Genomic DNA, 26639 nt, shown 5'->3' with positions numbered 1-26639 from the left:
GCAATGGTCTTGGATATATATGTATGTCCTCATCTTCACCCCTCTCTCCTCCTGATGCCCCTCTTTTCTAGGAGGTCAGAATGTTTGCTGGGTATGAGGGGATCGCAGGGTTCTACAGCCCTAAAAGCCCCGATAATGTGTATAGAAACAGCAGGAAACGGCTTTATAAATTAAACGGGGTGAATAAACCCCCTCTGTATAATTCATACATTAGGAGGTTTCCTGTTCCTTGTGCCTTATGAATGCTGTCTGTACGCAGGGCCCATAGGCGACTATTAAGGCTACAAAGCACACTCTGAACTGTTTTATCCTCACCTTACGCGTAACTGCATCGAAACATCACAAATAAACATCGCCAATCGCCTCACAACGGGGCGGAATAAATGTTACAGAGTGAGATAAAAATAGCAGATAAATCACTCAGAACTATGAATATAAAGAGAGGAGACAATAAACTCCACAACGGACAGAAAGCAACAGGAGCTTCAAACGTGACGTTTTATCCATTTCTAACTTACCAGCTCAGTAACCTTTTTCTGTATTCATTGCATTGAGACCCCACCTAAAAGGTCACGCGAGAGGGGTATCTATATACTGTATACTATATACTGTATATATCCTAATATAAAGAGACCTCCTCCATGCTACTTAAAGGGGGGTTCCATAGAAAAACTCGTTTTCTGCTGCACCATAAAGACCAGCGCTGTATACAGTAATATAACCCCCAGCGCTGTATACAGTAATATAACCCCTCAGCGCTGTATACAGCAATATAACCCCCAGCGCTGTATACAGTAATATAACCCCCAGCGCTATATACAGTAATATAACCCCCAGTGCTGTATACAGTAATATAACCTCCAGCGCTGTATACAGTAATATAACCCTCCCAGCGCTATATACAGTAATATAACCCCCAGCGCTGTATACAGTAATATAACCCCCAGCACTGTATACAGTAATATAACCCCCCAGCACTGTATACAGTAATATAACCCCCCCAGCGCTGTATACAGTAATATAACCCCCAGCGCTGTATACAGTAATATAACACCCAGTGCTATATACAGTTATATAACCCCCAGCGCTGTATACAGTAATATAACCCCCCAGCATTGTATACAGTAATATAACCCCCCCAGCGCTGTATACAGTAATATAACCCCCAGCGCTGTATACAGTAATATAACCCCCCCAGCGCTGTATACAGTAATATAACCCCAGGGCTGTATACAATAATATAACCTCCCAGTGCTATATACAGTAATATAACATCCAGTGCTGTATACAGTAATATAACCCCCAGCACTGTATACAGTAATATAACCCCCAGCGCTGTATACAGTAATATAACCACCCAGTGCTGTATACAGTAATATAACCCCCCCAGCGCTGTATACAGTAATATAACCACGGCGCTGTATACAGTATTATAACCCCCCAGCACTGTATACAGTAATATAACCCCCCAGCGCTGTATACAGTAATATAACCCCCAGCGCTGTATACAGTAATATAACCCCCCCAGCGCTGTATACATTAATATAACCCCCCCAGCGCTCTATACAGTAATATAACCCCCCAGCGCTGTATACAGTAATATAACCCCCAGCGCTGTATACAGTAATATAACCCCCCAGTGCTGTATACAGTAATATAACCCCCAGCGCTGTATACAGTAATATAACCCCCCAGCGCTGTATATAGTAATATAACCCCCAGCGCTGTATACAGTAATATAACCCCCCAGCGCTGTATACAGTAATATAACCCCCAGCGCTGTATACAGTAATATAACCCCCCAGCGCTGTATACAGTAATAACCCCCAGGCTGCCTGAAAACATTATATTATGGGGCAAAAACTACAACCGGGGTAAAAAAGGAAACAGAGCAATATTTTTAAACTTATTTTTAATATTAATTTAAGAAATGGGGGAGTTCCCCTTTAATTTAAAAACGATATATTATAGACAGACTTTTGAATACTTGTCTGAGGGACATAGTCTGCTGAAATACTTAACCCGAGAGATATCAAACAATCTAATTAGAATCTGTGTTTTTACAGTTTTTTCGGTGAACGAGAATATTCCACTCAATGCGATGAACTTTCAAGGAAGAATCTCACGGAAATGGCATTAATTACCACTGTGGCGGGATGTTAATTTCCCTTGGAATTGTACATTTCGTTAAATAGCTTATTGTATTTTTCCTTCTTTTTTTTTCCGTGATGAAAGATCGCGATTCCATCTCAGCACATTCAGCAAAAAAATAAAGTAATTTTCACCTGTTTTAACACCGTTAATTAATTATTGCACTTTTTTACTTTAATCTTTTTAATTAAACAATGAAAAGAATTCTATGTTTACATTAAATACATTTACACGTTAACAATTATGTGCGTTAATAGAGGCAGCTTGGGGTTTATTGGAGATAGAGAGTCAGCGGTGTATTCTGACCAGCGCCAACTAGGTCCAGGGGCGGTTGGCAGCCCCTCTGGCTTGATTTAACTATTTAATCACCAGATGAATGAGCAATGCCTTAGGCCGACACTTATATGAGGCTTATATCCTCATTTACACCCATATGCGGGTATTTTCCCGTTTGTGTTGAACTGGATCTAATTTGATTACAGATCTTAATCCCAGGGCTTGTGATTGGAAACCCACCCGAGACCCTATAAATTATTTCTCTTTATGGTGGGCTCTGGGATGGTTCGCCTTGGCGGCTGAACTGAGCAGATTCATGGATTTAGAGGTCATTTTACCCATTATGACCCCTTAGAGACAGACCCACATTTATGGCCTCTCTCACTTGCCACATTTCATCCGTACGAGCTGTGAAAGTTGGTTTGTTCTGCTTGGAGTCCATTAAAAAAGCCGAGGGTTGCAGGAGGTATTGATGCTCGGGACTCATTAAAGGGCCAGCGTGTGACCCAATAATTGGGTCTTACCGAATCTTATTAGGGGACTTCCGACTGAAACCACTGGTATAAGGATTGATGATGGGTAATGTTTAACAATCGGGTCCTGGTAGGGCTACAGATCCCATCATCCCCAGCCGCGCCAGGTAAACTATGACATGTTCAGCTGAACTGTTGGCTGCTGTGTTATTTATGGGGGTAGCGAGCCTGTTGGCCAATTCAGTCCCAAGCAAAGCAATTTAACAGACCCAAGACAAGTTATATCTATCTATGATAATTCACTCAATGACTGATATATATATATATACAGTTTTGAGCTGATGCTTTATAGCAATGCTAATGAAGTCCGTTCATGTCTCTCTCTCCCCCAAAGCCGGAAATATTGAGGAGTCTTAGTCTTTTTCTGCTAATTGCTAATATAGTCACGTCAATTTTTAATTAGTCTTCTAGATTGTAAGCTTTTTAACCAAGATCATCCTTAAATGTTGTTTCTATAAGTCCTTTGCTTGTCATGTCCTGTTTACCCCCTGTACAGCGCTGCGGAACATGATGGCGCCATAGAAATCAGTAAATAATAAGTATCTGCCACGTTTTATTGTGTTTATGCAGATATTTTGTTGCAGTATAAATTATACATTTGTGCAACATTTTCTTCTCCTCGTTTACATCTTTATAAATCACCCCGTTGTGTAGTAAAGCAGCGGGATTAGTAGAGCCGCGCGGTGTGTACACTCATCAGATAATAGATTTGTCTGTCTCACGCAATCCCAGTTATTATATATAATTTACTATACAGTATAGATCAAAAAGCATTCGCTGCTACAATAAACCCTTTTTAAGTGCCGGTAATGATATCACACGCAGAAGAGACGCTGTGCCTCGGGGCGGCTAACGTTCCTCTGTTATCTCCAATATACTTAACAAAGTCACAAGTTGGTTATTAGATTGTAAGCTCCTACGACCAGGGTGTCTGCAGTTTCTGGGTGGTTATATTTGTCATGATCTGTAGTACCCAACATACAGCACTGTGGAATATGTCGGTGCTATATAAATTATTATTAATGCTATACGTTATTACATTCCAAGCCTTTCACTCTTCAACGTTGCACCTACCCCTTCAGCCACGGCCCCCCGGCATTTCACCCTCTCCGGACCATCGGGGGCAACGAGGTCTGAGCGGTTGGGAAATGCTAAATAATAGAGATAATAGAAGGCATTTTATTTAACTCATAGGGGCTAGATGCTGCTCATCAAATCCCATCACTGTCACCCATTAAAGGAGGTAGTAGCCTTCTCCCAAAGTGCGGTGTGTAAATGAGACTTTAACGGTTCACAATGGAGAATTTGTACTTTTTACACAGCCGACGAGGGGCACTTTTTGTTTTAGGGGGTGTGGTTAGAGGCATGGCTATTGTGTGACTGAGAGGGGCATTTAGAAGTATAATAATGGGGTTTATTTTACGCCTTTTAATTTATAAAGCCGTTTCCTGCTGTTTCTATACACATTATCGGGGCTTTTAGGGCTGTAGAACCCTGCGATCCCCTCATACCCAGCAAACATTCTGACCTCCTAGAAAAGAGGGGCATCAGGGGAGGAGAGAGGGGCATCAGGGGAGGAGAGAGGGGCAACAGGTGTTTGTGGACAATAGAGAGACCGCCCCACTAAGTGTAGAAAGGATCAGCAGATTCTGATGTGCTGATGGAGTTCGGATCAGAATTTTATAGCCACCAACATTCTATCGGGTAGGAATGTTGGGACATTAGATACGGCAGCATCACCAGTATCATTAAAGTAACAGCGATAAATTTCACCGACCAGCCTTTAACATGAAATGTTTTCCTTATTCCTTAAATGAACCGACGCGTTTCACGTTCACGGTACAAACCCAGACACAGCGTGTAGCCTGAAAGTCAAATATTTTTTTTTGAGCAAAGAAAGTGTCTTAAACCCCATCGAGTCGTCCTCTAATTCATCCAGGTTCCGATGGTTACAACGAGCTGAACATCTCACTGTGGTTTTATTGTGTAATACGTCAAAGGGGCGCCGTGCGATTAGTTTGATAAATCTCATTTGGTTGGCAGCAGAGTCAGGAGGGGGACGTGACGCTGATTTCAGCCGCTACTATCCTTCATAACACACGGCACGGAATGAAATGATGCTTTAAACTGTGACAGAAAATTGTCTATTGACTGAAGCCGCTTCCGTCGCGGAAAATGCCGGCGAGCGTTAACCTGATCTCCCAGCGGCTAGTGAAAAAAAACATACATTTACAAGACGTAATAGAACTGAAAGTATCCATCACGCTTATTTATACCGGTATTCTGCCCGTGCAATTTCACACATTCAGCCTCGATCATCTAACAGGCTCTTCGTTTTAAAACAAAGTAAAAAAATGGATCCATACATTGTGCTAGCAAAACCGCCAGCAAATGTATAGATCAAAGGGCATTTTTACATGTGTTGGCTCTCTCCTAATTTTATCATTCTCCATTACTGTCCTCGTTAACCTTATTTATTTTCATATATAATATATATAAATTATAATATAAAATATAATGTAATATAAAATATATAAATAATATGAAAATATTTAATATAATATTAAAATAATATAGTTAAATAATAATATATAATAAATAATAAAAATATAAAATATATAATAATATAAAACGTAATATATAAAAATAATAATATATAATATTAAAATAATAATATTATATAAATAATATATTTTAAATTCTGTAAATCCCTAATTTGATCTGACCCCTCCCTTGTTCATCTTTGATAACTTTACTGTTACTTTACAGAAAGGGTGGAACAGCTTCCCAGCAGAAGCGGTAGAGGGTAATACAGGAGGGTATTAAACATGCATGGGATAGACATACGGCTCCTGAATCTAAGACGAGACTGACGACTGATTAAGGTTTGAGTCGTTACAGCAGGAGAAACAGGCGACTAGACGGGGGCCGGATGGGGCCGATCTGCCGGCAGGTTCTGTGTTTCTTTGAGATGATACATTTTTGGAAGTGTCGCTGCAGATACAGGGAAATTCAGTGACGTGGGATTCTGCCCAAAACGCAGCACTTAATAAAATACATTTTTTAGTTCGCTGGCAGCAGAGGCCATGAAGGAGCAATCTTTTGGATGAGTCTTTTGGCAGAGTAAAGGGTTAAGAGGCAATTTATCGCATTGAGTATCTTGGGATCAGCGTGAAATGCGTGTGTCAGCTATACTACGAATAAAACCCATAGACGTGACGTATTTCCTAGGGTCGGATCATGTATTAAGGAGTTAGTGTTTTAAACCAAACTGCCTTTTTTCGAGATAATGGTGGATAAATGGAACAGCCTCCCAGCAGAAGTGGTAGAGGGTAATACAGTGAGGGTATTAAACATGCATGGGAGAGACATACGGCTCCTGAATCTAAGACGAGACCAACGACTGATTATCATACCTGGGAACTCTCCGGGTGAGCGCTGCTTCTCTGGTTCTCCGGGTCAAGACCCGAATCCCCAAATGCCTGCAAAACAGTGAGGCAGCTACTACAGTGCTCATTAACCGTGACTGTCCTGTGAAAACCGGGACTGTTGGGAAGTATGTATTTTTGGTAAATGTCTTTATTTGGAAAATGTCAAAAACCCATGTTTGGCCCCCGCTTGCGATTGCTTTTGGCGTCACCGCCGGACACCATAACGCGGTCCACGCACTTTTGTCTCATGGAATTGTTATTAAACAAGGTGGCTACTGTCGTCATGGCGATTTATATCACGCAGTACGAAAAAATAAAACACCTTCACGTCCTCTCTCTGAACCTTTTGTTCCATTTGAGATCCTCGTCGCAGATCTGATTGTCTTTCACACCGAGACGCCCCTAACACTTGTGACGAGTCTGAATACCGAAGGATTGCGGGAGAGGAGACGCTCCGAGCCGCCATAAATACTAATTCCTCCCCGCCGGGCGAATCCGCAAATCAATGAACTCCTGCAAACCAAAACGGAGCTCAGAAAATGGTTTTATTCCCAGAAAATGTGATACTCTTGGGGTGAATGGGCAGATTCTCAGGGTTTTTACCCCAATCTCAGGGTCTCGGGGTGAATGGGCAGGTTCTCAGGGTTTTTACCCCAATCTCAGGGTCTTGGGTGAATGGACAGGTTCTCAGGGTTTTTACCCCAATCTCCTTCCTATTCTCCTCTTATTTAATGATATCTGAGCGTCCCGATTGGTGCTAAATCACAGCTGGAATCCCTGCTTGAATACAGGTGACTCCATTCAGAACATACTGCTATTTACCTTCTCACAAGCCATAACGGACGTAATTAGAACCATTTGGCTGCTACCATTGGTGAGTCGCCGTAATATTAAAGGGATAATATTTAGGAAAGTGCATTCACAAAGTGCCTGGGAATGCTGATTAGGTCCAGAATTGCAGCGGCAGTTTGAGGGTTAATTCGCTGACGCCACTCGGAAGGAATCTTTACTTAAATGGAATGTAAAATTATTATAATAATTACTGCCGCAGGTTCCCGGGCGCGTTTCTCTGAGTACTTTTGGTGAAGAAACCTTATTTTCAGCCCCGTGTGCCCAACGCGTTTTATACATCCAAATGTTAAACTGCTCCAAAGCGGCCCCTTATACCCCCCCCCATTCATGCCCCAAGAGTTATGTTCATTTACTCAATTAAAAGGAAAGACTAAGGGATCTCAATATGTCTGGCATGTGGGAGAGAGACGGAATGGGAGAGAAGAGAGAGAGAGGATGGGAGAGAGAGGGGGTAGGACAGATGTTGTAATACATAAAGGGATTTAACAAAGTACAGGAGGGAATTTATTTCAAAGGAGAAGAAAAGTTACAACAGGAGACCAGAATCCAACACTAGAGGGTCAGAGACTTTTACTTTAATGAGAGAGTGGTGGGTAAGTGGAACAGCCTCCCAGCAGAGGTGGTAGAGGGTAATACAGTGAGGGGATTAAACATGCATTGGATAGACATACGGCTCCTGAATCTAAGACGAGACCAACGGCTGATTAAGGTTTGAGTCTTTACAGCAGGAGAAACGGGCGACTAGACGGGGGCCGCCGGGGCCGATGTGCCGGCGGGTTCTGTGTATATTCTGCGTACGTCCCATTTTAGAAAGCGTTATTTGTTACTCTATAAACACTGAACTCTTATTCACATTGTCAGGATGTTCGGGGTCTTTATCGGATATTTATGGCGGCCGTAGCTGGGGGAGAAGCCGTTATCTCCGGGAAGTAAATGGTGATTATCGGCCGCTAACATCATATTGCGGATTAATTTACGGCCCAATCATAAAGCTGATCTAATGTGATGTGAAAATGTCGGCGTCGCTGGAATTAATCGCGGGAATTTCACGCGGCTCTTTGCCAAATAAACCGAAGCCGCGACTTGGATTTAATCTCATTAGAAATTTACTATAAAAACGTGATGTTTCGCCATAAGTGGCCGCAATAAATAATGAATCTCCGGCGCGTCGGGCGCTCCGATGCTCCGCGCGTTAACATAGCAGGTGTAATAAACTTCAATTAAAATTTAATTAATAAAGTCCTGTTTTCAAATCACAACAGACATTTAATTAAGGCTGCGAGGTGAGATCGGAGATACCCTCCATACCCCGGTCCGGGTAAATGGTGCTAAGGGGCGCGAAGAACGGAGGGGACTGGAAGCTCCATTTTTATTATGGGCGTTGTAAGAGGCAGGTGGGGGCGGAGTGTCATTGTGGCCCCTCCCATATCCATTTAACTTGCCCACCCACTTTTTTGTCACGTTCACTTTTTTGTGAATATACCCCATTTTACCTGTTTTCTGCCATTAAAGAGCTTAGTGCAAGCAAGATACTCAGTAGAACCTAGAACCTGCTGGCAAATCAGCCCCATGCGGCCCGTCTAGTCTGCCCTTAGATTCAGGAGCCGTATGTCTATCCCGTGCATTACATTTCCTCACTGTATTACCCTGTACCACTTCTGCTGGGTGGCTGATCTACTTACCTAGCACCTTCTCAGTAAAGTAAAACGAGGGTCCGGAGTCCCTCTGGAACTGGAAAGGTTAATGGGAACATGTTTTGCGTCTTTTTTTTATTCAGTTCAGAATGTTAAACGGTAGCAACTTGATCGCGCAGTATACTGAGTTACAGTTACTGAGTAGCTCATCTGCCGCTCAGCCGCCGCTCTCCCTGTCCGTAGTGTAAGGGAATACCCTCAGCAGATGGAGAGTTCTCGCTTAGACAGATCTCTGCTCCTTGGAAAGAATTCACCGAATCTAACGGCGATCCCGCGATCCGAAAGGCTGCAGTAAGCAGTAATTCCTCCCCGTGGAAATTCCTGCACAAACATAACGCTTCGGTGGCGGTTACCGTGACTGTTCTTGAAGTTGCTACCTGTGCACCAAAAAGGCCACCCATTGCCATGTGAGCTGGTGGAACTATTCCATGCATGTTTCAATTCCTTCACTGTATTAGCCTCTACCACTTCTGCTGGGAGGCTGTTCCACTTATCTACCACCCTGTATGGAAGAGCCAATTCTTACGCCAATGTCGCTCATATTCCCATTTATAAGGTATTTTAATGGAATTTCCACTTATGAGGAGGGACCGAGTCACCCCACTCTGGGATATCATTGCGGTGGTCTCCATTCCCATGCGCCGTGTGATGTAACGAGGCACGTGATGTCATGGATGCCCCATGTGAAGACATTGTTGCTGTCGTAGAATAAACCAAAATTGGATATTGTCCAGAAAGAGCTTTAAAATAACCTTTAGTGAGCGTAACATCCAAAGAAACCGGTGCAGTTCCCAACAACGTACTTTTCCACCAATGGAAAGTTATTGTTACAAAAAGTGACTAAAATCCCTTAATTCTCATATTGTTATTTTTACCTGTTTTTAACTATTTTTGTGTATGGGGAAATACAGAGTAGCAAACGATTGAAATCCACCATTTTGCCTTTCCTGAGAGGTGCATCCAACCCCCCCCTCTCACCGACGACGTTAACATGGCAGAAGTTGTCATAGAAACAGCTGGCAACCCCCCCCCCCATCCCCATCTAACACAATAAAAATTGGGAAAACATTGTTTTTTAGAAACTAAATACATAGAAATAAATCAAACACACGTGAGCTGCCTGGCAAGCGCGTGCGTTCAATTAGTTTCAGCCTGTAAATGGTTAAGACCGTGAAGAATGGCTTTACTACACTCACAGAGTAAATAGAGGTTTTCTTTTGCAAACAAAACCTCTATTTTGATCATTACCCAGAATGCTTTTCCCTGCTCTGCCACCTAGTGGCGGAAACGTGAAGTGCGAGCAGCCCCGCTGCAGCCGGCGAACGCGTTGGTAACAATGTAGCGGAGTTATAATGCGCTTCGTTACTTTGTATTCTATTGAAACTTCCTAATATGTTATTTCGAAACCAAGTTAAGTTTGTTTCTTGATTTTGTTCATTTGTTGATGTTTGCTTCATTTTAACCCCAAAATAAACCTTTCAAAGTGATGAAGTAGTGTAAAATCTTGAATATATATTTTTTTAAAAAATACAAATTTTTGTTAGATCTGGAGCTTCCTCGCAGAAATAATCAGAAGAAAAGTTTCATTTTCTTTTTTTTTCTTCTTCTTCTTTTTTTCAATAAAGCTAACGAGGGATTTGGAACGACCAGAATCATTTTATCTGAATTATCATTTAAGTATCGCGCTTAAAGTCCAGGAGGTCAGAATGTTTGCTGGGTATGAGGGGATCGCAGGGTTCTACAGCCCTAAAAGCCCCGATAATGTGTATAGAAACAGCAGGAAACGGCTTTATAAATTAAACGGGGTAAATAAAATCCATTATTCTTCTAAATGCCCCCCTCAGTTACACAAATACCCTGCAATAGGGCACAAAGTCACATAAAAATGCCCCTTTTTGCCATTTCTAATTGTGTTTTTTTAAAGAAGATGCAATCTGTGTGGCTGCATGAAAAACCCCACTCCTGCCGGCAGATCGGCCCCATCCGGCCCGTCACCTCATCTAGTCGCCCGTTTCTCCTGCTGTAAAGACTCAAACCTTAATCACCCGTTGGTCTCATCAGGAGCCGTATGTCTGTCCCATGCATGTTTAAATCACACCACTGCATTACCCTCTACCACTTCTCCTGAAAAACTGTTCCACTTATCTACTACCCTCATGGTAGGTATTTTAATTGAATATCCACTTATGAGGAGTACTGGATCGCCCCACTCTGGGATATCATTGTGCTGGTCTCCATTCCCATGCGCCGTGTGATGTAACAAGGCATGTGATGTCGTGTGATGTCAAGATGATAATAGAAAGTTTGCTGTCCGCACCGGATCGTATCTTCCTGCTGGTCACGGAACTCGTAATCCTTTCCGAGCGATGCGTTTGGCGCATGCTGGGAAGTGCAAAGTACGAGTGTCGCCGCAATTAATCCCCGCTGGGAACAGATTGCGATGTTCGGCTCCGTTGATACCCCCCCAGGTGAACCCATAATTTAAGTCTCTTTAAATGACGCCCGGAATGTTTGTTGGGGGGGGGGGTATCACAGTCTTCCACATTCCATTGAAATCAATGATGGCATCTTCTGCGCATGTGCATGGGGGTCCCGTTGGACCCTATAAGTGACTGGTGCTGGACCTCGCTGGCGGTGAGTAGACCACGCGGCAGGACCTCCGGCACGGAAAAATACCTGGGGGTGGGAAAAGGGGCAAATGTTAATCGGGGAAGGGCAAAGGGGGACACCGCAAAAATTTAAAGGGACCGTGCAGCGTTAGAGTGTATGGAGAGGCTTTAACAATCGGTTAAACAGATAATAGAAACTGGCACTCGACAAGTTAATAGTTCAGCGTCTTCTATACTGACCAGCGGTGTTACCTGCAGCGTAATATATATTCCATTATCTGCACCCTATGATTAGGGGACTCGGGAACTACAGAATATTACAGCCGTAAGAAATGCCTTATTGCAGTATTTTCACGTTACATACAGAATATAATATCTATCATATTACTATAAATCCAGTATTTTCCTGTATCTTACATACGCTATAAGTGGAATATTGGAGAAACCCCCCAGCGCTGTATACAGTAATATACCCCCAGTGCTGTATACAGTAATATAACCCCCCCAGCACTGTATACAGTAATATAACCCCCCCAGCGCTGTATACAGTAATATAACCCCCAGCGCTGTATACAGTAATATAACCCCCAGCGCTGTATACAGTAATATACCCCCAGTGCTGTATACAGTAATATAACCCCCCAGCGCTGTATACAGTAATATAACCCCCCCAGCGCTGTATACAGTAATATAACCCCCAGCGCTGTATACAGTAATATAACCCCCCGGCACTGTATACAGTAATATAACCCCCCAGCGCTGTATACAGTAATATAACCCCCAGTGCTGTATACAGTAATATAACCCCCCAGCGCTGTATACAGTAATATACCCCCAGTGCTGTATACAGTAATATAACCCCCCAGCGCTGTATACAGTAATATAACCCCCCCAGCGCTGTATACAGTAATATAACCCCCAGCGCTGTATACAGTAATATAACCCCCCAGCGCTGTATACAGTAATATAACCCCCAGCGCTGTATACAGTAATATAACCCCCAGCGCTGTATACAGTAATATAACCCCCAGTGCTGTATACAGTAATATAACCCCCCAGCGCTGTATACAGTAATATAACCCCCCAGTGCTGTATACAGTAATATAACCCCAGTGCTGTATACAGTAATATAACCCCCCAGCGCTGTATACGGTAATATAACCCCCAGCGCTGTATACGGTAATATAACCCCAGCGCTGTATACAGTAATATAACCCCCCAGTGATGTATACAGTAATATAACCCCCCAGCGCTGTATACAGTAATATAACCCCCCAGCGCTGTATACAGTAATATACCCCCCAGCGCTGTATACAGTAATAACCCCCCAGCGCTGTATACAGTAATATAACCCCCAGCGCTGTATACAGTAATATAACCCCCCAGCGCTGTATACAGTAATATAACCCCCCCAGCGCTGTATACAGTAATATAACCCCCAGCGCTGTATACAGTAATAACCCCCCAGCGCTGTATACAGTAATATAACCCCCAGCGCTGTATACAGTAATATAACCTCCCCAGCGCTGTATACAGTAATATAACCCCCAGCGCTGTATACAGTAATATACCCCCCAGTGCTGTATACAGTAATATAACCCCCAGCGCTGTATACAGTAATATAACCCCCAGCGCTGTATACAGTAATATAACCCCCCAGCGCTGTATACAGTAATATAATCCCCCAGCGCTGTATACAGTAATATAACCCCCAGCGCTGTATACAGTAATATAACCCCCAGCGCTGTATACAGTAATATAACCCCCAGCGCTGTATACAGTAATATAACCCCCAGCGCTGTATACAGTAATATAACCCCCAGCGCTGTATACAGTAATATAACCCCCCCAGCACTGTATACAGTAATATAACCCCAGCGCTGTATACAGTAATATAACCCCCAGCACTGTATACAGTAATATAACCCCTATCTCCATTTGTTCCAATAAACTCCCTTTATCTGCAGACCTGGAGCCGCCGTCGCTGTCAGTCATGTGATATTTTGGGTGACTTTCCCGGCTCAAACACCGCACTGAGCTGATGCTTTATGGCGATGCTAATGAAGTCCGTCCCTCCATAGATTTTCATTAGTCAGAGAGTCTGGCTGGGTGATTGAGACTGAGCCATTCCATTGTTCCCCACAGGGAGTATGATAAGGAGTCGGGGGGGGGTTAGTAGATCGGGGATCAGATAACAGAGCGAGAATCATACAAATGGCTGATATGCAGCTGTCTGAAAACAATATTTTGTTTATATGATGCTCATCGTTGCCTCCTTCCTCTTGGGGAGAAAAAAAAATAAGGAATCTTAAACCTGGGTGTAAAATCATCTTAATGGTCCAAAAAAAACCTTATTATCTGTAACTCGAGACGCGCCCCTAATACAATTTTTATTATTTTTCCAACATAATAGACTTACTTAAAAACATCTGCTGCCCTCAATCAATATCTACTTTTTTGATCCTTGCTATAAACTTCAAGGTTTGGGTAAAATTTAATGATAAGAAGCTTTAAAATAAAAAAAAAAATCATTTGGATTTTACTGGAAAAAGCCATATTCTAAAAAGCGCATAGAAATAACATAATAAATAATAACCCTAAATATATAAAAAGCTCCTGGATCTTCTGCTTGCCGATCGGACCTCGGATGTTAATGATTGGATTTTGCTCACGATGTCTATTAATTGACGGTCGTTTCTTCTTTGAAGCTGAAATCCAATAGAAAGGAAATTTTTCAATGCGGCAATCGATTAAAATAAAGATAAATAATTGTATATTATTATTATTATACTTTTTTAGAAAAATCTTTTTTCTCGTCAGTTTTGCTTTTATCGAACGCATTTTGAAGGAGGATGTAAAGCAGAGATAACATGGAGTCATTTCCATCGCTGATGGTGACATTTAAACGGATGATGTCCTTGTCATGGTTTACGATGCAGAACTCCTTTGTAAAGAAACTGCCACAGGACCTGAGAACCCGCCGGCAGATCGGCCCCATCCGGCCCCAGTCTAGTCTCCCGTTCCTCCTGCTGTAACGACTCAAACCTTAATCAGTCGTTGGTCTCGTCTTAGATTCAGGAGCCGTATGCCTATTTCCCATGCATGTTTAATACCCTCACTGTATTACCCTCTACCACCTCTGCTGGGAGGCTGTGGGGGGTGCTTGGGGTAGCCAGGGTTGACTCCAGGTAGCCCACAAGTTCCCAGGTACGCTTCCACCCATTAACCAGAGCCTCTCCTGTCCAGTCTTTTCTGACTGCTCTGTCCTTCCTGACTCCATTTTACTCTCCAGCCGCCAATCTCTAGGGCTGGGCCAGGAGAGGAGGTAGTTATTCCTCAGTAAGACCCTATAAGATCTGCCCCCCCGGGCTTCGGTCTGGGGGTGAAGGAAGGGGCCACAAATCCCTCCATGGGGACCTGCTGTCCACTGTGGCCCTACACTTTGGAGCACCTGTTCACCCTTTTTCCATAGTCCATCAGAAGGCGCGAGGTACCTCGGGGGTTACAGGAAAAAAAAAATTGTCGTCAGCAATAATCCTACTCGGTAACCAAGATCAGATATTTGGGTAAAAAAAGCTGAAAAAACAAAACATTCGGCCGTAAACATTCATTATGATTCAGAACAGGTAATTCCTGTGAATTTTCCTGCGGGTGTCATTTACTCGCTTATTCTCCGCTCATCATTATCGCTTAAGATTCGCGGCACGCGGGGGCCGCTCCGCTCGGTGGCTGCCCTTTCCCCTCCTCTCACGCTCTCACGCCACGTTGAGGATCTTTGAAGTATATGAAACGCATGAAAATTGTGTTTCTGAGATGTGTTATTTACGGAGCGACAGATGGACGCTGCCTTCAGCATAATAAGATCCCATCGGAGGGAAGGAGACAAAATCAAACGGCGAGGTCTGTAATATCTTATTTAAACACACAGAAGACAGACGCATCTCTGCGTTAAATCAATCACGCCCGCTCATCCCTCCGGAACGTCGCGTGATTGAATATTTAACGTTTCAGATCCAGGAGCCATATGTCTGTTTAAAATCCCTTCTTCTATTCGCTTCTACCACTTCTGCTGGGAAGCTGTTCCACTTATACGATACCCTTTAATGTACGAATGTGTTTAGATTGCAGGGATGCCCATGATGAATGGCAGATGTTTCTTTTCTTGGATAATGGGAGAAACGTTGGGTGTGGAGGATCACAAACACAATAAGGCATCAAATAAGTCTCAGAAATGTAATCCATTGGAATTGTGTATCAGAATTTCAAAGGGCGGTTCCCACAGTTACTCGCCTTTAATAACCATACAGAAGACAAAGGCTGGTAGTGGAATCAGAGCATGGAAAGTGTTAAAGTTTGAAAATACTCTGGGTGGGTCTAGTTTTTTTTTAATATATGGTTTGATGGAGGGTAAACAAAATTGGCTTCAAAGATGTCCCAAATAGGACATGGGGGCAGGGTGATCAGATGCCAAATTTCCAAGTTGAAATGTGCTCTTGAAATTGATTAATTAATTTAGTTGCTTAAAAAATAATCATCATTTAATTATAGAATTAATTCATAAAAAATTAATTAACGGCAGCTTTCAATAAGACCGCACATTGGCATTACTGGACCATTAGTGAAACATGTAAAAGCTGTGATTTTGTCTTATGTTCGGTCACAGAGACATTCCTACAAAATTAATAAAGAACAATATGGCAACCAGAGAGCGCAGCAAGACTTATTTTAGTTTGTTTTTTCACTTGTTGAAATAAAAAATGTGGATTTCTTGCAATATGGCTCCAATGAACAGAGCCACCTATGACAAATACAGATATTTGAATGCTGCATGATATCTTTTCCGGTTAAACAAGCAATATCCGGTCCTCACAGGCTGTAAAACATGTTGTTATACGTTTTATGGTCGTGCCCCTTTAAGGACTCATCTATTGAGGTCACATGAGAACCCCACCGCGCATGCGCGCTGCCCCTTTTGCTGCCCTGGGTACCTGGGGTCCCCTCCAAGCTCCGGCAAGGCTTTACGTTGGTCTGCGCATGCTCAGCCCCATCTTGACAGGCAATGAATGGATGGTACGTTGCCAGGATAGCCCCGCCCCTTCCGAGCGTTAGCTTACGCGCATGCCTATTAGCCGCGCGCTTTCTGTGCTCTTACAAAATGGCTGCCTAAAGCCGCTTCCCGCTCTCTGGCTGGGCTGCTTTCCTGTGTGGTGTACCGGGCATGTGAAGTCTGTGACAGCACCGAACACGGAGTGTCTAGAGGTATTAATACTCGGCGACCACTCGTGTCTGTGACAGAGACCGTGAGGTAAATGGTGTTAGGGAAACGGTTGGGGCCCCCACGGGTCTCTAAGTCGGGGCCACGTCCCCTTGAGCAGTTTGCTGCCACCAGGGCCTGTAGCGCTTTTGCTTGTGGAGGATCCTGCGAGGCAGAGGCATGGTTACCGGTTTCCTGAGGTTATTTCCCACCTGGGTCTGGGCACTAAATAGTCTGCAGAGGGCGCTGCTGCTTCAGAACCTCTTGGCTGTTGGCAGTGTGACTGAGACCCGTGTTCAGCACGAATATCGTGTCATCAACTGGTCGCCAAGAGGTTCTGCAGGATACTTAGTGCCAACAATCCCTGCAACACTTATTACAGTCCCTACATTAAAAGGTTCTGGCAAAATTGTAACCGTCAGCCTAAAATAAACAGATACATTGGGGTGAAAAGGGCTCGGCTCGCAGGCTTACAATCTAGGGGTGTAGAGAGAGGGGGGATGGTGCCGTAGATGAATGGTAGATATACGTTTCCTGAGCTGGGAAGAGATGACCCGCAGTGACCCCATTTAAGGCGTGGAATCCGTCAATGGTGCAAATTTTGGCACTTAGGTGAAATTTTAGTAGCAGTGGCTATTCCAGTCCTTCCTGATGGGCCGGTTCATACATTCCACCTCTAGGGGGTGTCTGTCGGTGCTTGCCCAGTAAGCTGACACTCCTCATGGTAACTAGTGATGCTTTTTAACTCTTGAAGACTCGTGTGGGATGCTGCGTGATGCGATTGCACTTTGTGGCAATATAAAGCATTGATCCTCCCGGAGAAACGGATCCTGGAGGAGTAACCGGGGCAGCAGAGCGCTGGCCCTCAAATCAAAGCTTCGAGTCGCATTTCCAGGGCTAGTGAGCTACTCATTGGAAGCCCTGTACCCTGCATTGGCCATACCCTGCCATCATGATCTGGTACCTGGGGCTTGAGTCCATATGTACTGTAACGGCACCAAGCTCAGTGCTTCTAGGCTGGAGACCCGTCCAACAGATCTCCCGCGGCTCGTCTGACTCTGGGCACCAGTGCAGCGTCGTCAGCCCGCACTCCCATCGCTGTTAGCCTACCGGTCCGTCAGCGTCTTGGTCACGGCATTAATACCTGTGTGTCCGGGCTGGGGGAACTTATAGACAGAATTACCGTGCAGGAAAGGGTTAAATCGCGCACCCTTTATTGTCTTTGGGCAGAGAAACTTAAGGATCGAGATTTTTCATCAATAATTGCCGCGTATTGGAGCTGATAATGAAAATAACCGAGAAACAGAAGAAATCAGCTTGTTTGATGAGGAGGCTGGGTCTGTATGGAGCCCTTTTGAGGGGTCGAGTCGGGGTCACGAGCCGGGAAATGGGAGCTCTATGAAAACATCCGTAATAAAACTAAAATACAAGCCCCGTGACGATTACATGCAAACTGCGCGTCGTAAAGGCACGGTCCTGCAGACGTGTTTGTCCGGCCCTTCGTTACGCTGTGTGTTTAGCACGATACGATCGGGGCCCTGTGATATGTGTAGAGGAATTCTTTGTTTCGCACGCGGACCCCAGCTCACATCTTTGCTTTTTAATCTTTTAGGTGAAATCAAAATGGCAAAAAGACTCGCAGACAAGGAGCTGACCGACCGTAACTGGGATCAGGAGGAAGAGGCTGAGGATGTGAGTGTGGGGGAGGCTTATGAACGTGTTTTAGCTTCTACATGGACTGTGAACTGTGTTAGCTGCAACAAATCCAATAAATCTGTGTGGCAGTTATTGAGTTAAAACCCCCAAATCATAAAGACAAAAAAGCTAATGCATTTTAGTAAAACTGCCATTAATTTGAAATTGGGAACTGTAGAGTTAATGGTGGCTTCTAATAATATGGAAAGGGCCACACCGGTTCTTTAATCAGCTGTTTTCCGCAGCGTTACATTCACCGTGATGTATTTCCTGTGCTGTTTTGAATGCGTTTAACACACTTTGACATGTTTTTAATGTGTTGATAGGCTGGGACCTTTTCTGTGGCGAGTCAGGACATACTGAAGAACAGAGAGATCAAAAAGGCAAAGCGTAGAAATGCTGGAGCTGATGTAAGATCCGGCGCTGCGCATGTTGGTACATGGTTCTGCGCTCTTATCCGCGGGGGGGGGGGAGATTAACACGACTAACGCTTTTCGTTTCAGGGTGAAAGTAGTGGAGCTTTTAAAGGGTTTAAAGGCCTCGTCCCATCGACCGGAGGTGCGTTCTCTGCATTTGGAAACGGGACAGGGCTTAAACCGTTGCAAGGCTTGACGAACGGATCCAGCACCTCGAGCTCTTCCTTGTTCGTTAATCTGCAGCCTGCGACAAACACAAAGCTGACATTCGGTACGTTATTAAACTGTAAAACAAGTACAAACTAAACACAGTGCTGGGAATGAAACGATATTACCGGTAACTTATTTAAATATCTAGAAATGGGGCAAACTTGTTATAGGTCAGGTCCTGTCCAAGGGGGTTGGTGCAATAAATGCACCTAAACTCAGTTAATAACCTCTTGAACTCCAGGGTTTGTGGATCAGTGGGCACAGGGATCGATTGGCACTTCTGTAGGTTACTGATATGGCCAGAGGTTTGCATCACATGCTAGTGAATCGTTCCTTGTAAGTATAAAAAGTGATGGACTTTGGACGAGTTTGACAGGAGTGGTCCGCCGCACACTGTAGAAAGCCCTGCTTAATAGTTACAACAGTAAGATGTTCCTATACTAAGTAGGGTATGTGTAGAAATCTGTTTAGTAAATCTATCGGTTTGTTTCATACGCTGGGCTCTTATCTAGGACTTTTAAATTAGTCATGACCTCTTTCAGGATCTCCGCTTTCAAATGGCCCTTCATCAAGTTTTACTGTGGGAACTTCTGGAACCAATGGTGAAAAGGTGACCTCTACCTCCGGACCGGCTCCTAAAAAGTCCTGTAACAGCAGCGACTACAATAAGCAGCTGTCGTCCTTGAACTGCTGCGTGCGCGACTGGATAGTGAAGCACGTTAACGCCAATCCTCTGTGCGACCTCACGCCCATCTTCAGGGACTACGAGAAACATTTAGGGGACATTGAGCAGAAGTACGGTGCCAGCACAGACAGTGGATCTGAAAGCGATAGCACCCCCAAGTCAGCCCAGAATCCGACCGTTACGACTTCTCACTCTCTCAAAACCGACAACAAGGGAACATTTTCATTTCTTAGCAGAGAGAGCACCTCTGACAAGCAGGAGAAGACATCTCAGCCCATCGCTACCTTTAACTTTGGGCAGAAAGTGGACGCCTCCGCTTTTAGTGCCGCCAGTTCTGCAGCAGCAGCTACCTTCTCCTTCTCTGTGGGTGGCGGACTGTTCAAGAAAGATGCAGCTCCTCTGGCTCCTGCCAAGGCCCCGGAACCCAGCACCACCACCAATGCTGAAGCTGGTAAGCGGTGAAGTTGTGCGTCAGCTGCCTATTCTGGGTGGCTCCTGGTTTTCCCTGTTTGAGGGAATTCTCCACGCAGATCAGGGCTTTTAGTCTCCAGCTTCATTGCGGCTCCTGGTAAACTGCAGGAGACCCCAATAAATGGACTTAGTAGGTGGGATCCTGTTAATTGCCCTAGCACTTATTTTCTGATAACCTGCTATGGTTCGCAGACTTCCTTGTGTCCCAGTTTTATGCTTTAGCTCCTTGGCTGCTTTATATTTAATAAAACTTGAATTCATGAACTTAATTTATAATCATAAAAACTAATCGGCATGCAAATCAATCCTTGAGTATGATGTCATAGCTTTTCTTTTCGGCTGTTGTATATGAAATATATTGGCTCCGGTGAGGAAAACAGAGAATAGAAATTGCTCACTAGATGTACAGTTTGCAGGTATATAAACGTGAGAACTCTTTCCCCCCCCCCCCCCCCCCCCTCCAAATTAACAGGTGGTGAGGAGGAAGAAGAACCACCAAAGGTTGAAATACAAGAAGTGAAAGAGGACGACGCGTTTTATTCCAAAAAGTAAGTCTTGTTACAGGGTGAGAGAATTGATTCTGTGAATACTGGACGTGTCAGATTTTCATATCCTACGGTTTAGTATGCAAACTTTAATTGGGTTTACAGACTGAAAAGAAAGTGTATTTAGAAGCCGTAAAGGGAAAATATGTAGTGATGCTGCAATAAGGGTGCAAAGCGCCGTTAGCCGGCTCGGCTCTGAGTACGCTGCTTACTATGTACTGTCGGCATAGCAGAACAAATACCCCCTCCTCTTCTTCATACATTGTGTTCCACTTAAGTTTGAATATCTTACTGACTTTTGAATCCCCAGGTGCAAGCTTTTCTACAAAAAAGATACCGAGTTTAAAGAGAAGGGAGTGGGAACGCTGCACCTAAAACCTGTAGGGAATCAGAAGACTCAGCTTCTAGTCCGTGCCGACACCAACCTGGGTGAGTTCTCAAACATTGATAAACCTTGATTTTACTACGAATCTCCAAGCGTGTCAGGGGTTTTATATAAAGGCATAAAACAAATCTAAAAGACATTATGTAGACTTTTAAAACCTCATAAAACCCAAGCAGTTTAAATGGATGTCTATTTGCTTAGTTTGTCCTGTTCTCTCCAAATATTACCGATTAGTATCAGGGGAGCCAAATAAATTATAAATACACTTTTGAATCCTCTTGGTGTCCTTTTCTATCTTGAGCGTTTAAAGGTTCTCATCCCTGCTGGTAGAGAAAAATATGCTATTCCCACCTCCTGCAGAATATCCATCTTCAGTACCGTGTTAGCAGATCTGTAACACGTGACGTCTTTCATTTTGATGGACTACAAGACCCGAATAATAAACGGTATTAGTCACGCTGAAAATGGAATTGTTTGCGGGTTACGGAGTGAATTCTGAAACCCAGCTTCCCGATTAGGATCGGTAGCGTGCGCTCCGGCGTCCCCAGTGGTAATCTCAATTTATTCTTGACAAGGTTGGCGCGCAGGAAAACTTTCTGTATTCTCTCGTGTGGACGGTGCGGAATAGCATTTCATTTTTCCTTTCTTGCTATTCAACCAACGTCCCTCATTTGTAAAGCTGACTCGAACGTTGCTGGCAGATTGACTTTGAGCCGCAGCAACAATTTACAAATCTGAACAATTACAGCTGTTTCTCCAGTTTTGTTGAAAATTGTTTTCTTGTACAAGGTCCCTCTACATTGTATCTGCCATAATAGCAAATAACAAATTACAAGGTGCCCTGTGTATAGGAGGCAGATTTTCAGCTATACGTTGTGCTAGGCAATTGGCTGGCAAATGTATAGGGGAAAGGGATTTTTTAATGTACCTGTTATCTCTGCCATCAGTAGTAGACTGCATGGCAATGAAAACTGCAAACATGGTGGTAAGGTGGGCTGTATGTGAAACTTACGATCGCTTAATGTTTTGTAGTCCAAGCAAACTGAGTTTAAACACCTTTTACATTTGTATTTTTTTTTTAATTAAAACCGCAGGAAACATATTGCTGAACGTGTTGGTCCAGCCGTCCATGCCGTGCTCACGAACGGGAAAGAACAATGTGATGATCGTCTGCGTCCCGAACCCGGCGATCGACGAGAAGAATCCAACCGTCCCGGTGACGATGCTGATTAGAGTGAAAACGGCGGACGATGCTGATGAGCTACATAGGATTTTGCTTGAGAAAAAAGGGGCATAAACAAACTTTTTTTTTTTTTTTTTTCTCCCCACCTCTCCAAAATTGCTGCTCATTCAAAACCTCAAATGTGTCCATTCAGTGGATAAATTCTTTTTACCATGGCCAGAGTTATCTCTGAATGCACAAAGGTTGTCTTAATTTTTGTTAAAAAAATAAATAAAAAATTAAATAGTAATAAAAGCTTTAAGTGGAATTAGCCTGCAGGTTGTGTGCCAATGCATTTAAATAAAGTTAAATATTTATGGAAGGTGTTTCAGAGCGGAGCCTTAAATGGTTTATGGCCTGTGGCGGCCGAAGCCTTAACCCCTTAGGTTGTCTTGGAATTGCTAGTGTTTTAGTCGCGTTCCAGAGTAGCTCGAGCCGGCTTTCCTTTACGCAGGACGCTGACATTTTTAAGCAATTAGTTTTTTGGGTTTAAATTCAGCCTTTCCGTTGGTGCTTTACAGTCTCCCACTACAGAATCTTAGAGGCCTTAACGTGTTTCTCGAAGGACTATTAGTCGCATCGAAGTAATGCTTCCAATAACCGTCATTTAAGTCCCTGTCTGCTTAAACGCGTTACAATCACATCCGCTGCCGTCCATGGTGTTAAAACAAAAGGTGCAGCCGTGTTGACCAATTTTTGAGAACACTGTAAACCCTTTGACTGTCCAAGGGAGATATGTGTGTGTGTGTGTATATATATATATATATATATATATATATATATATATATATATATATATATAGCACATACACAAAAGGATCCAGTATGATTGTAACTTGCTGAGCACTGTTAACGCGCTTTGCCGTATGATTTCCTGACATGTAAAATAGTTCTGAAATTCAGCAAAACTCATTTTGAAAATCTAACAAACTCCTGATGCGTTTAAGAACTTTGCTGACTTTCCTTCTGGCTTCAGACGCATAACCCCTTACCCCTTGGTTATTAAAGGCGTTTAACCCTTTCAGTCTTGAACACGGTTGTGGATCTTCGGTTCTGTTTAAATGCATGTCTGGTTGAAATAAATACATCCTTGGTCTCCTTCGCACGGAGCGCTTACGATCTCCTGCTCAGTGAGTAGTATTGAAAGTACGTGAGCGCGTCTGCCGACTTGGCATGTTTCATTAAGCATGGCTGTGAGCGATACCGCAATATTTGTCAAGTAATAGAAACGGCACGATGTTGGCGGCTGAGCTTTTCTTGTCCCGTATGGATACGTCATAGAGCTGAACGATGCGGAATCTGTATGTTTGCTTCTAGGATTTAAAGATGGCGATTGAGCTATTGAAGTCTAATTTAGTGATGTTTTATTTGCACGTCATTTTGCCTTAATGGCAAAACTCATCCTTACTTCAGTAACTTGACCCGTGAGTTTGGTTTGAGTTCTTCAGCCCTGGAAAATGTGACACTACCGCGCTTGGTGCTGAAAGGTTGAGCAATGCATTTTTTCAACCACTTTGTAATCTGTTTCATCCGTTACGTGTCCCTGTGTCCCGTGTGAATAGGCTGTAAGTGGAGCGCAGACTCGTGTAAGACGGCTCTACTTGCCTTAGGACGAGTTTCTGATGATGCGAGGTATGATGTGGAAGATCTTAGGAAGTGGGGAATATCTAATATGTTAGCATTTCAATTAGTTTTTTGTTTTTTTTTAGCTTTAGTTCATTTTTTGTTGAGCTGCTGAATTGTTTAATGTTAAAGGAAAATATATATTATGACTTATTTTTCTTGGTGATTGCCAGCCGCAACTTGAGGCTCGTAGATGTCTGCTGTGGGGTCCGAGCGCCAACGAGTTACAGGCTGACAGCTGTCGGCTACTAGGCTCAATAGCAATAGTCTCGCTCCGCTCCATAGTAACGCTCGGCGTGAGAAAATCGGCTCTGGTTTAGAAAAAGGTTGGATGTGAAGCTGAAATGGGACAGGAGGGGTTTTTTTTTCTTCCAGGATCCATGATAAATTGTTTTTTTTTTGTTTGTTTTTTTTTTGGTTTGGTAAACCAGCCAGGGAAGGGTTTTATTTTTTGTGTTTTCACTGACTGTTAAAGGTTATTTTACCTGTTTCACAAAGCAATGAAAAATTTTTTTGCAGCCAGTTGTCGATCAAAAGAAAATGCTTGCAATTTAGTCTTAAGGTTGTCAAATCTGGTGCCTGACGCAGATCAACGCTAATAAATTCGGTTCTGTTTCTTCATAAATTCTGGTGTTTGCGGTTTATACAACATCCGATAATGCAGACAAAAATCCCAATTCCATCTGATTATTGCCTTGAGGTTGAATATTTATTAAGGGGTGGGAAATAAATTACTACTTAGTGTGGCATTTACAGGAAAATAATGGGGGGTCTTTCAAATGGTGAGGTCTTCACAATTATTTTTTTTTACCTAGTTTCCTACTTAAACCTCAGCGGTCCCTTCTACAGATATAGAAGCAGCAGCAGCAGCTTTCACGGCAGTGAATGTCGGAGCAGGTGCTGGTATTTTTAGGGCTTTTATACACTTTAATTAATGAAAGAAGAATGAATCAGACCTTGGCGTTGCTTTTAGGATACGAACCACAACCATAAGGCAAAGTGTTGTTACTTTAATGAGTTATTCTTATCAGACAGCCAGGAATTCTGTTTTAAAGTAGAAACAGACAGCTCTATATAAACGCACATAAAACAAAGACAAATGTAGACGCGCAGCACACAATCTATTCCGTGACGATGTGACCGGATCAACTCAAAGATGAGTATAAAACGTAACAACCGGGGAAACTGCCTCTAACAGATGCAAATGTGGCCCTCGTCTAGGAGCCGTATATCGACAGCCCCTTGTACCACTTTGGGCACCCCCTGAAGCGTTAAACACTGCTTTGTGGCATAACTCGGCATCTTGAGATAATTTAATGTTTGAGATTTTTTTTTTTTTTTTTTACACTGTATGATCAGACCGTACCAATTTCTATTGTGGGGCTGCTCTGCTACCTAATGGGTGGTAGATAAGTAGAGCAGCCTCCCAGCAGAGGTGGTAGAGGGTAATACAGTGAGGGTATTAAACATGCATGGGATAGACATACGGCTCCTGAATCTAAGACGAGACCAACGACTGATTAAGGTCTGAGTGCCCCGCCACCCCCTAATACATTTAACTAGTGCAGAAAATGGCGACGTCGGCCCGGGCCGTACATTCAGACATCACATAGCGAAGCGCTTCTTTTAATGTTTATTAAGCTTACCTTTAGGGGCCTCTTTACGTTCAGGGTCACTAAATGAGTTACTGGGGGGGGGGGGTATATTTAGTATCCACTGTTGTAATGAAATACTGTCACCTGCATTAAGAGTCTGGCTGAGACTAGTGGGAGTTGTTTGCAAACCAGGCCAAAGACATCTTATCAGAAGCACAATTAATACACATAGGGGGAAGAAAAAAAAAGTCGCTAAGCTGCAGCATTCTTTACAAAATCAGTATAAAAATTCTTATTTTGGTAATCCACGAAAACGCTGATTTTTCGCCTATAAATCTCGGATATTTAATACATTGTTGTAGACAATCGGTGAAAACCAGTGACCTAAAATTACATGCATAAAAAAACCCTTAGTATATACATATAGTAACACTGCTATAAATTTAAAGGCGCAGTTCCACTTAGACTAAACCTTAATCGCTCTCTAGTATGTTAAGTGAATAAACCTCAGCAGATCTATTTTATTCTTTCCCCTAAAGGTGTAATAACATTAAACATTTGAGGCTTTAAGTTTCTTTGGCAACAACCTATCAGTGCCTCTTTCTGTGTCATGTGACAAAATTGTGAATTCTGAATGAAGCAACACTTTATACAATTAAAGATTTCGTGAATTGCGTAAGTGGAACAGCAGCTTTACTACAAAGCCCTAAATCTTATTAATCTGCCCTTTGCAAATAAGTTTTTTTTTCCCTTTGGAAGGTAGAAAATGAAGTTTTTGGGGTTTTTAGTAATATTCCACTGGGAGGGTAGTGGATGCACAGAACAGCATGCTAGTGGAAGTGGTAGCGTTTAGTAAAAAGGATTAAGATGCATGGAATAGGCTGAGAAGCAAGTTTGGTTTTGGGCTCTTATAGTAAGTAGAAAACTGCTGCACACTTTATTTAAAGCCCTTTTTTTTTTTTTTTTTTTTTTTTTACACTAAACCGTGTTCA

General features: G+C 43.2%; 1 protein-coding gene across 1 annotated transcript; it reads left to right on the top strand.

Moving 5' to 3' along the window:
- Positions 1 to 18423: 18423 nt before the first annotated feature.
- Positions 18424 to 22504, top strand: LOC149274878 (nuclear pore complex protein Nup50-like). Its single transcript, XM_089505155.1, has 7 exons — positions 18424 to 18492; positions 18822 to 18905; positions 18999 to 19182; positions 19664 to 20257; positions 20750 to 20825; positions 21133 to 21251; positions 22302 to 22504. Exons 1-7 carry the CDS (start codon positions 18424 to 18426, stop codon positions 22502 to 22504), a joined length of 1329 nt encoding a protein of 442 aa, XP_089361281.1.
- Positions 22505 to 26639: the final 4135 nt, after the last annotated feature.

Source organism: Sceloporus occidentalis, unplaced genomic scaffold, assembly GCF_023333645.1.
Source record: "Sceloporus occidentalis isolate IW3139 unplaced genomic scaffold, rSceOcc1.0.p SCAF_313, whole genome shotgun sequence".
NCBI lineage: Eukaryota > Metazoa > Chordata > Lepidosauria > Squamata > Phrynosomatidae > Sceloporus > Sceloporus occidentalis.
This window is presented reverse-complemented; position numbering and strand designations above follow the sequence as displayed.

What these genes read in the sequence shown, in the direction of transcription:
- LOC149274878 (XM_089505155.1), top strand. Translation starts at nt 18,424, where the DNA reads ATGGCAAAAAGACTCGCAGACAAGGAGCTGACCGACCGTAACTGGGAT. An exon ending in CACCACCAATGCTGAAGCTG is followed by an intron (nt 20,258 to 20,749) that starts GTAAGCGGTGAA and finishes CCAAATTAACAG; the next exon opens with GTGGTGAGGAGGAAGAAGAA. An exon ending in CCGTGCCGACACCAACCTGG is followed by an intron (nt 21,252 to 22,301) that starts GTGAGTTCTCAA and finishes TTAAAACCGCAG; the next exon opens with GAAACATATTGCTGAACGTG.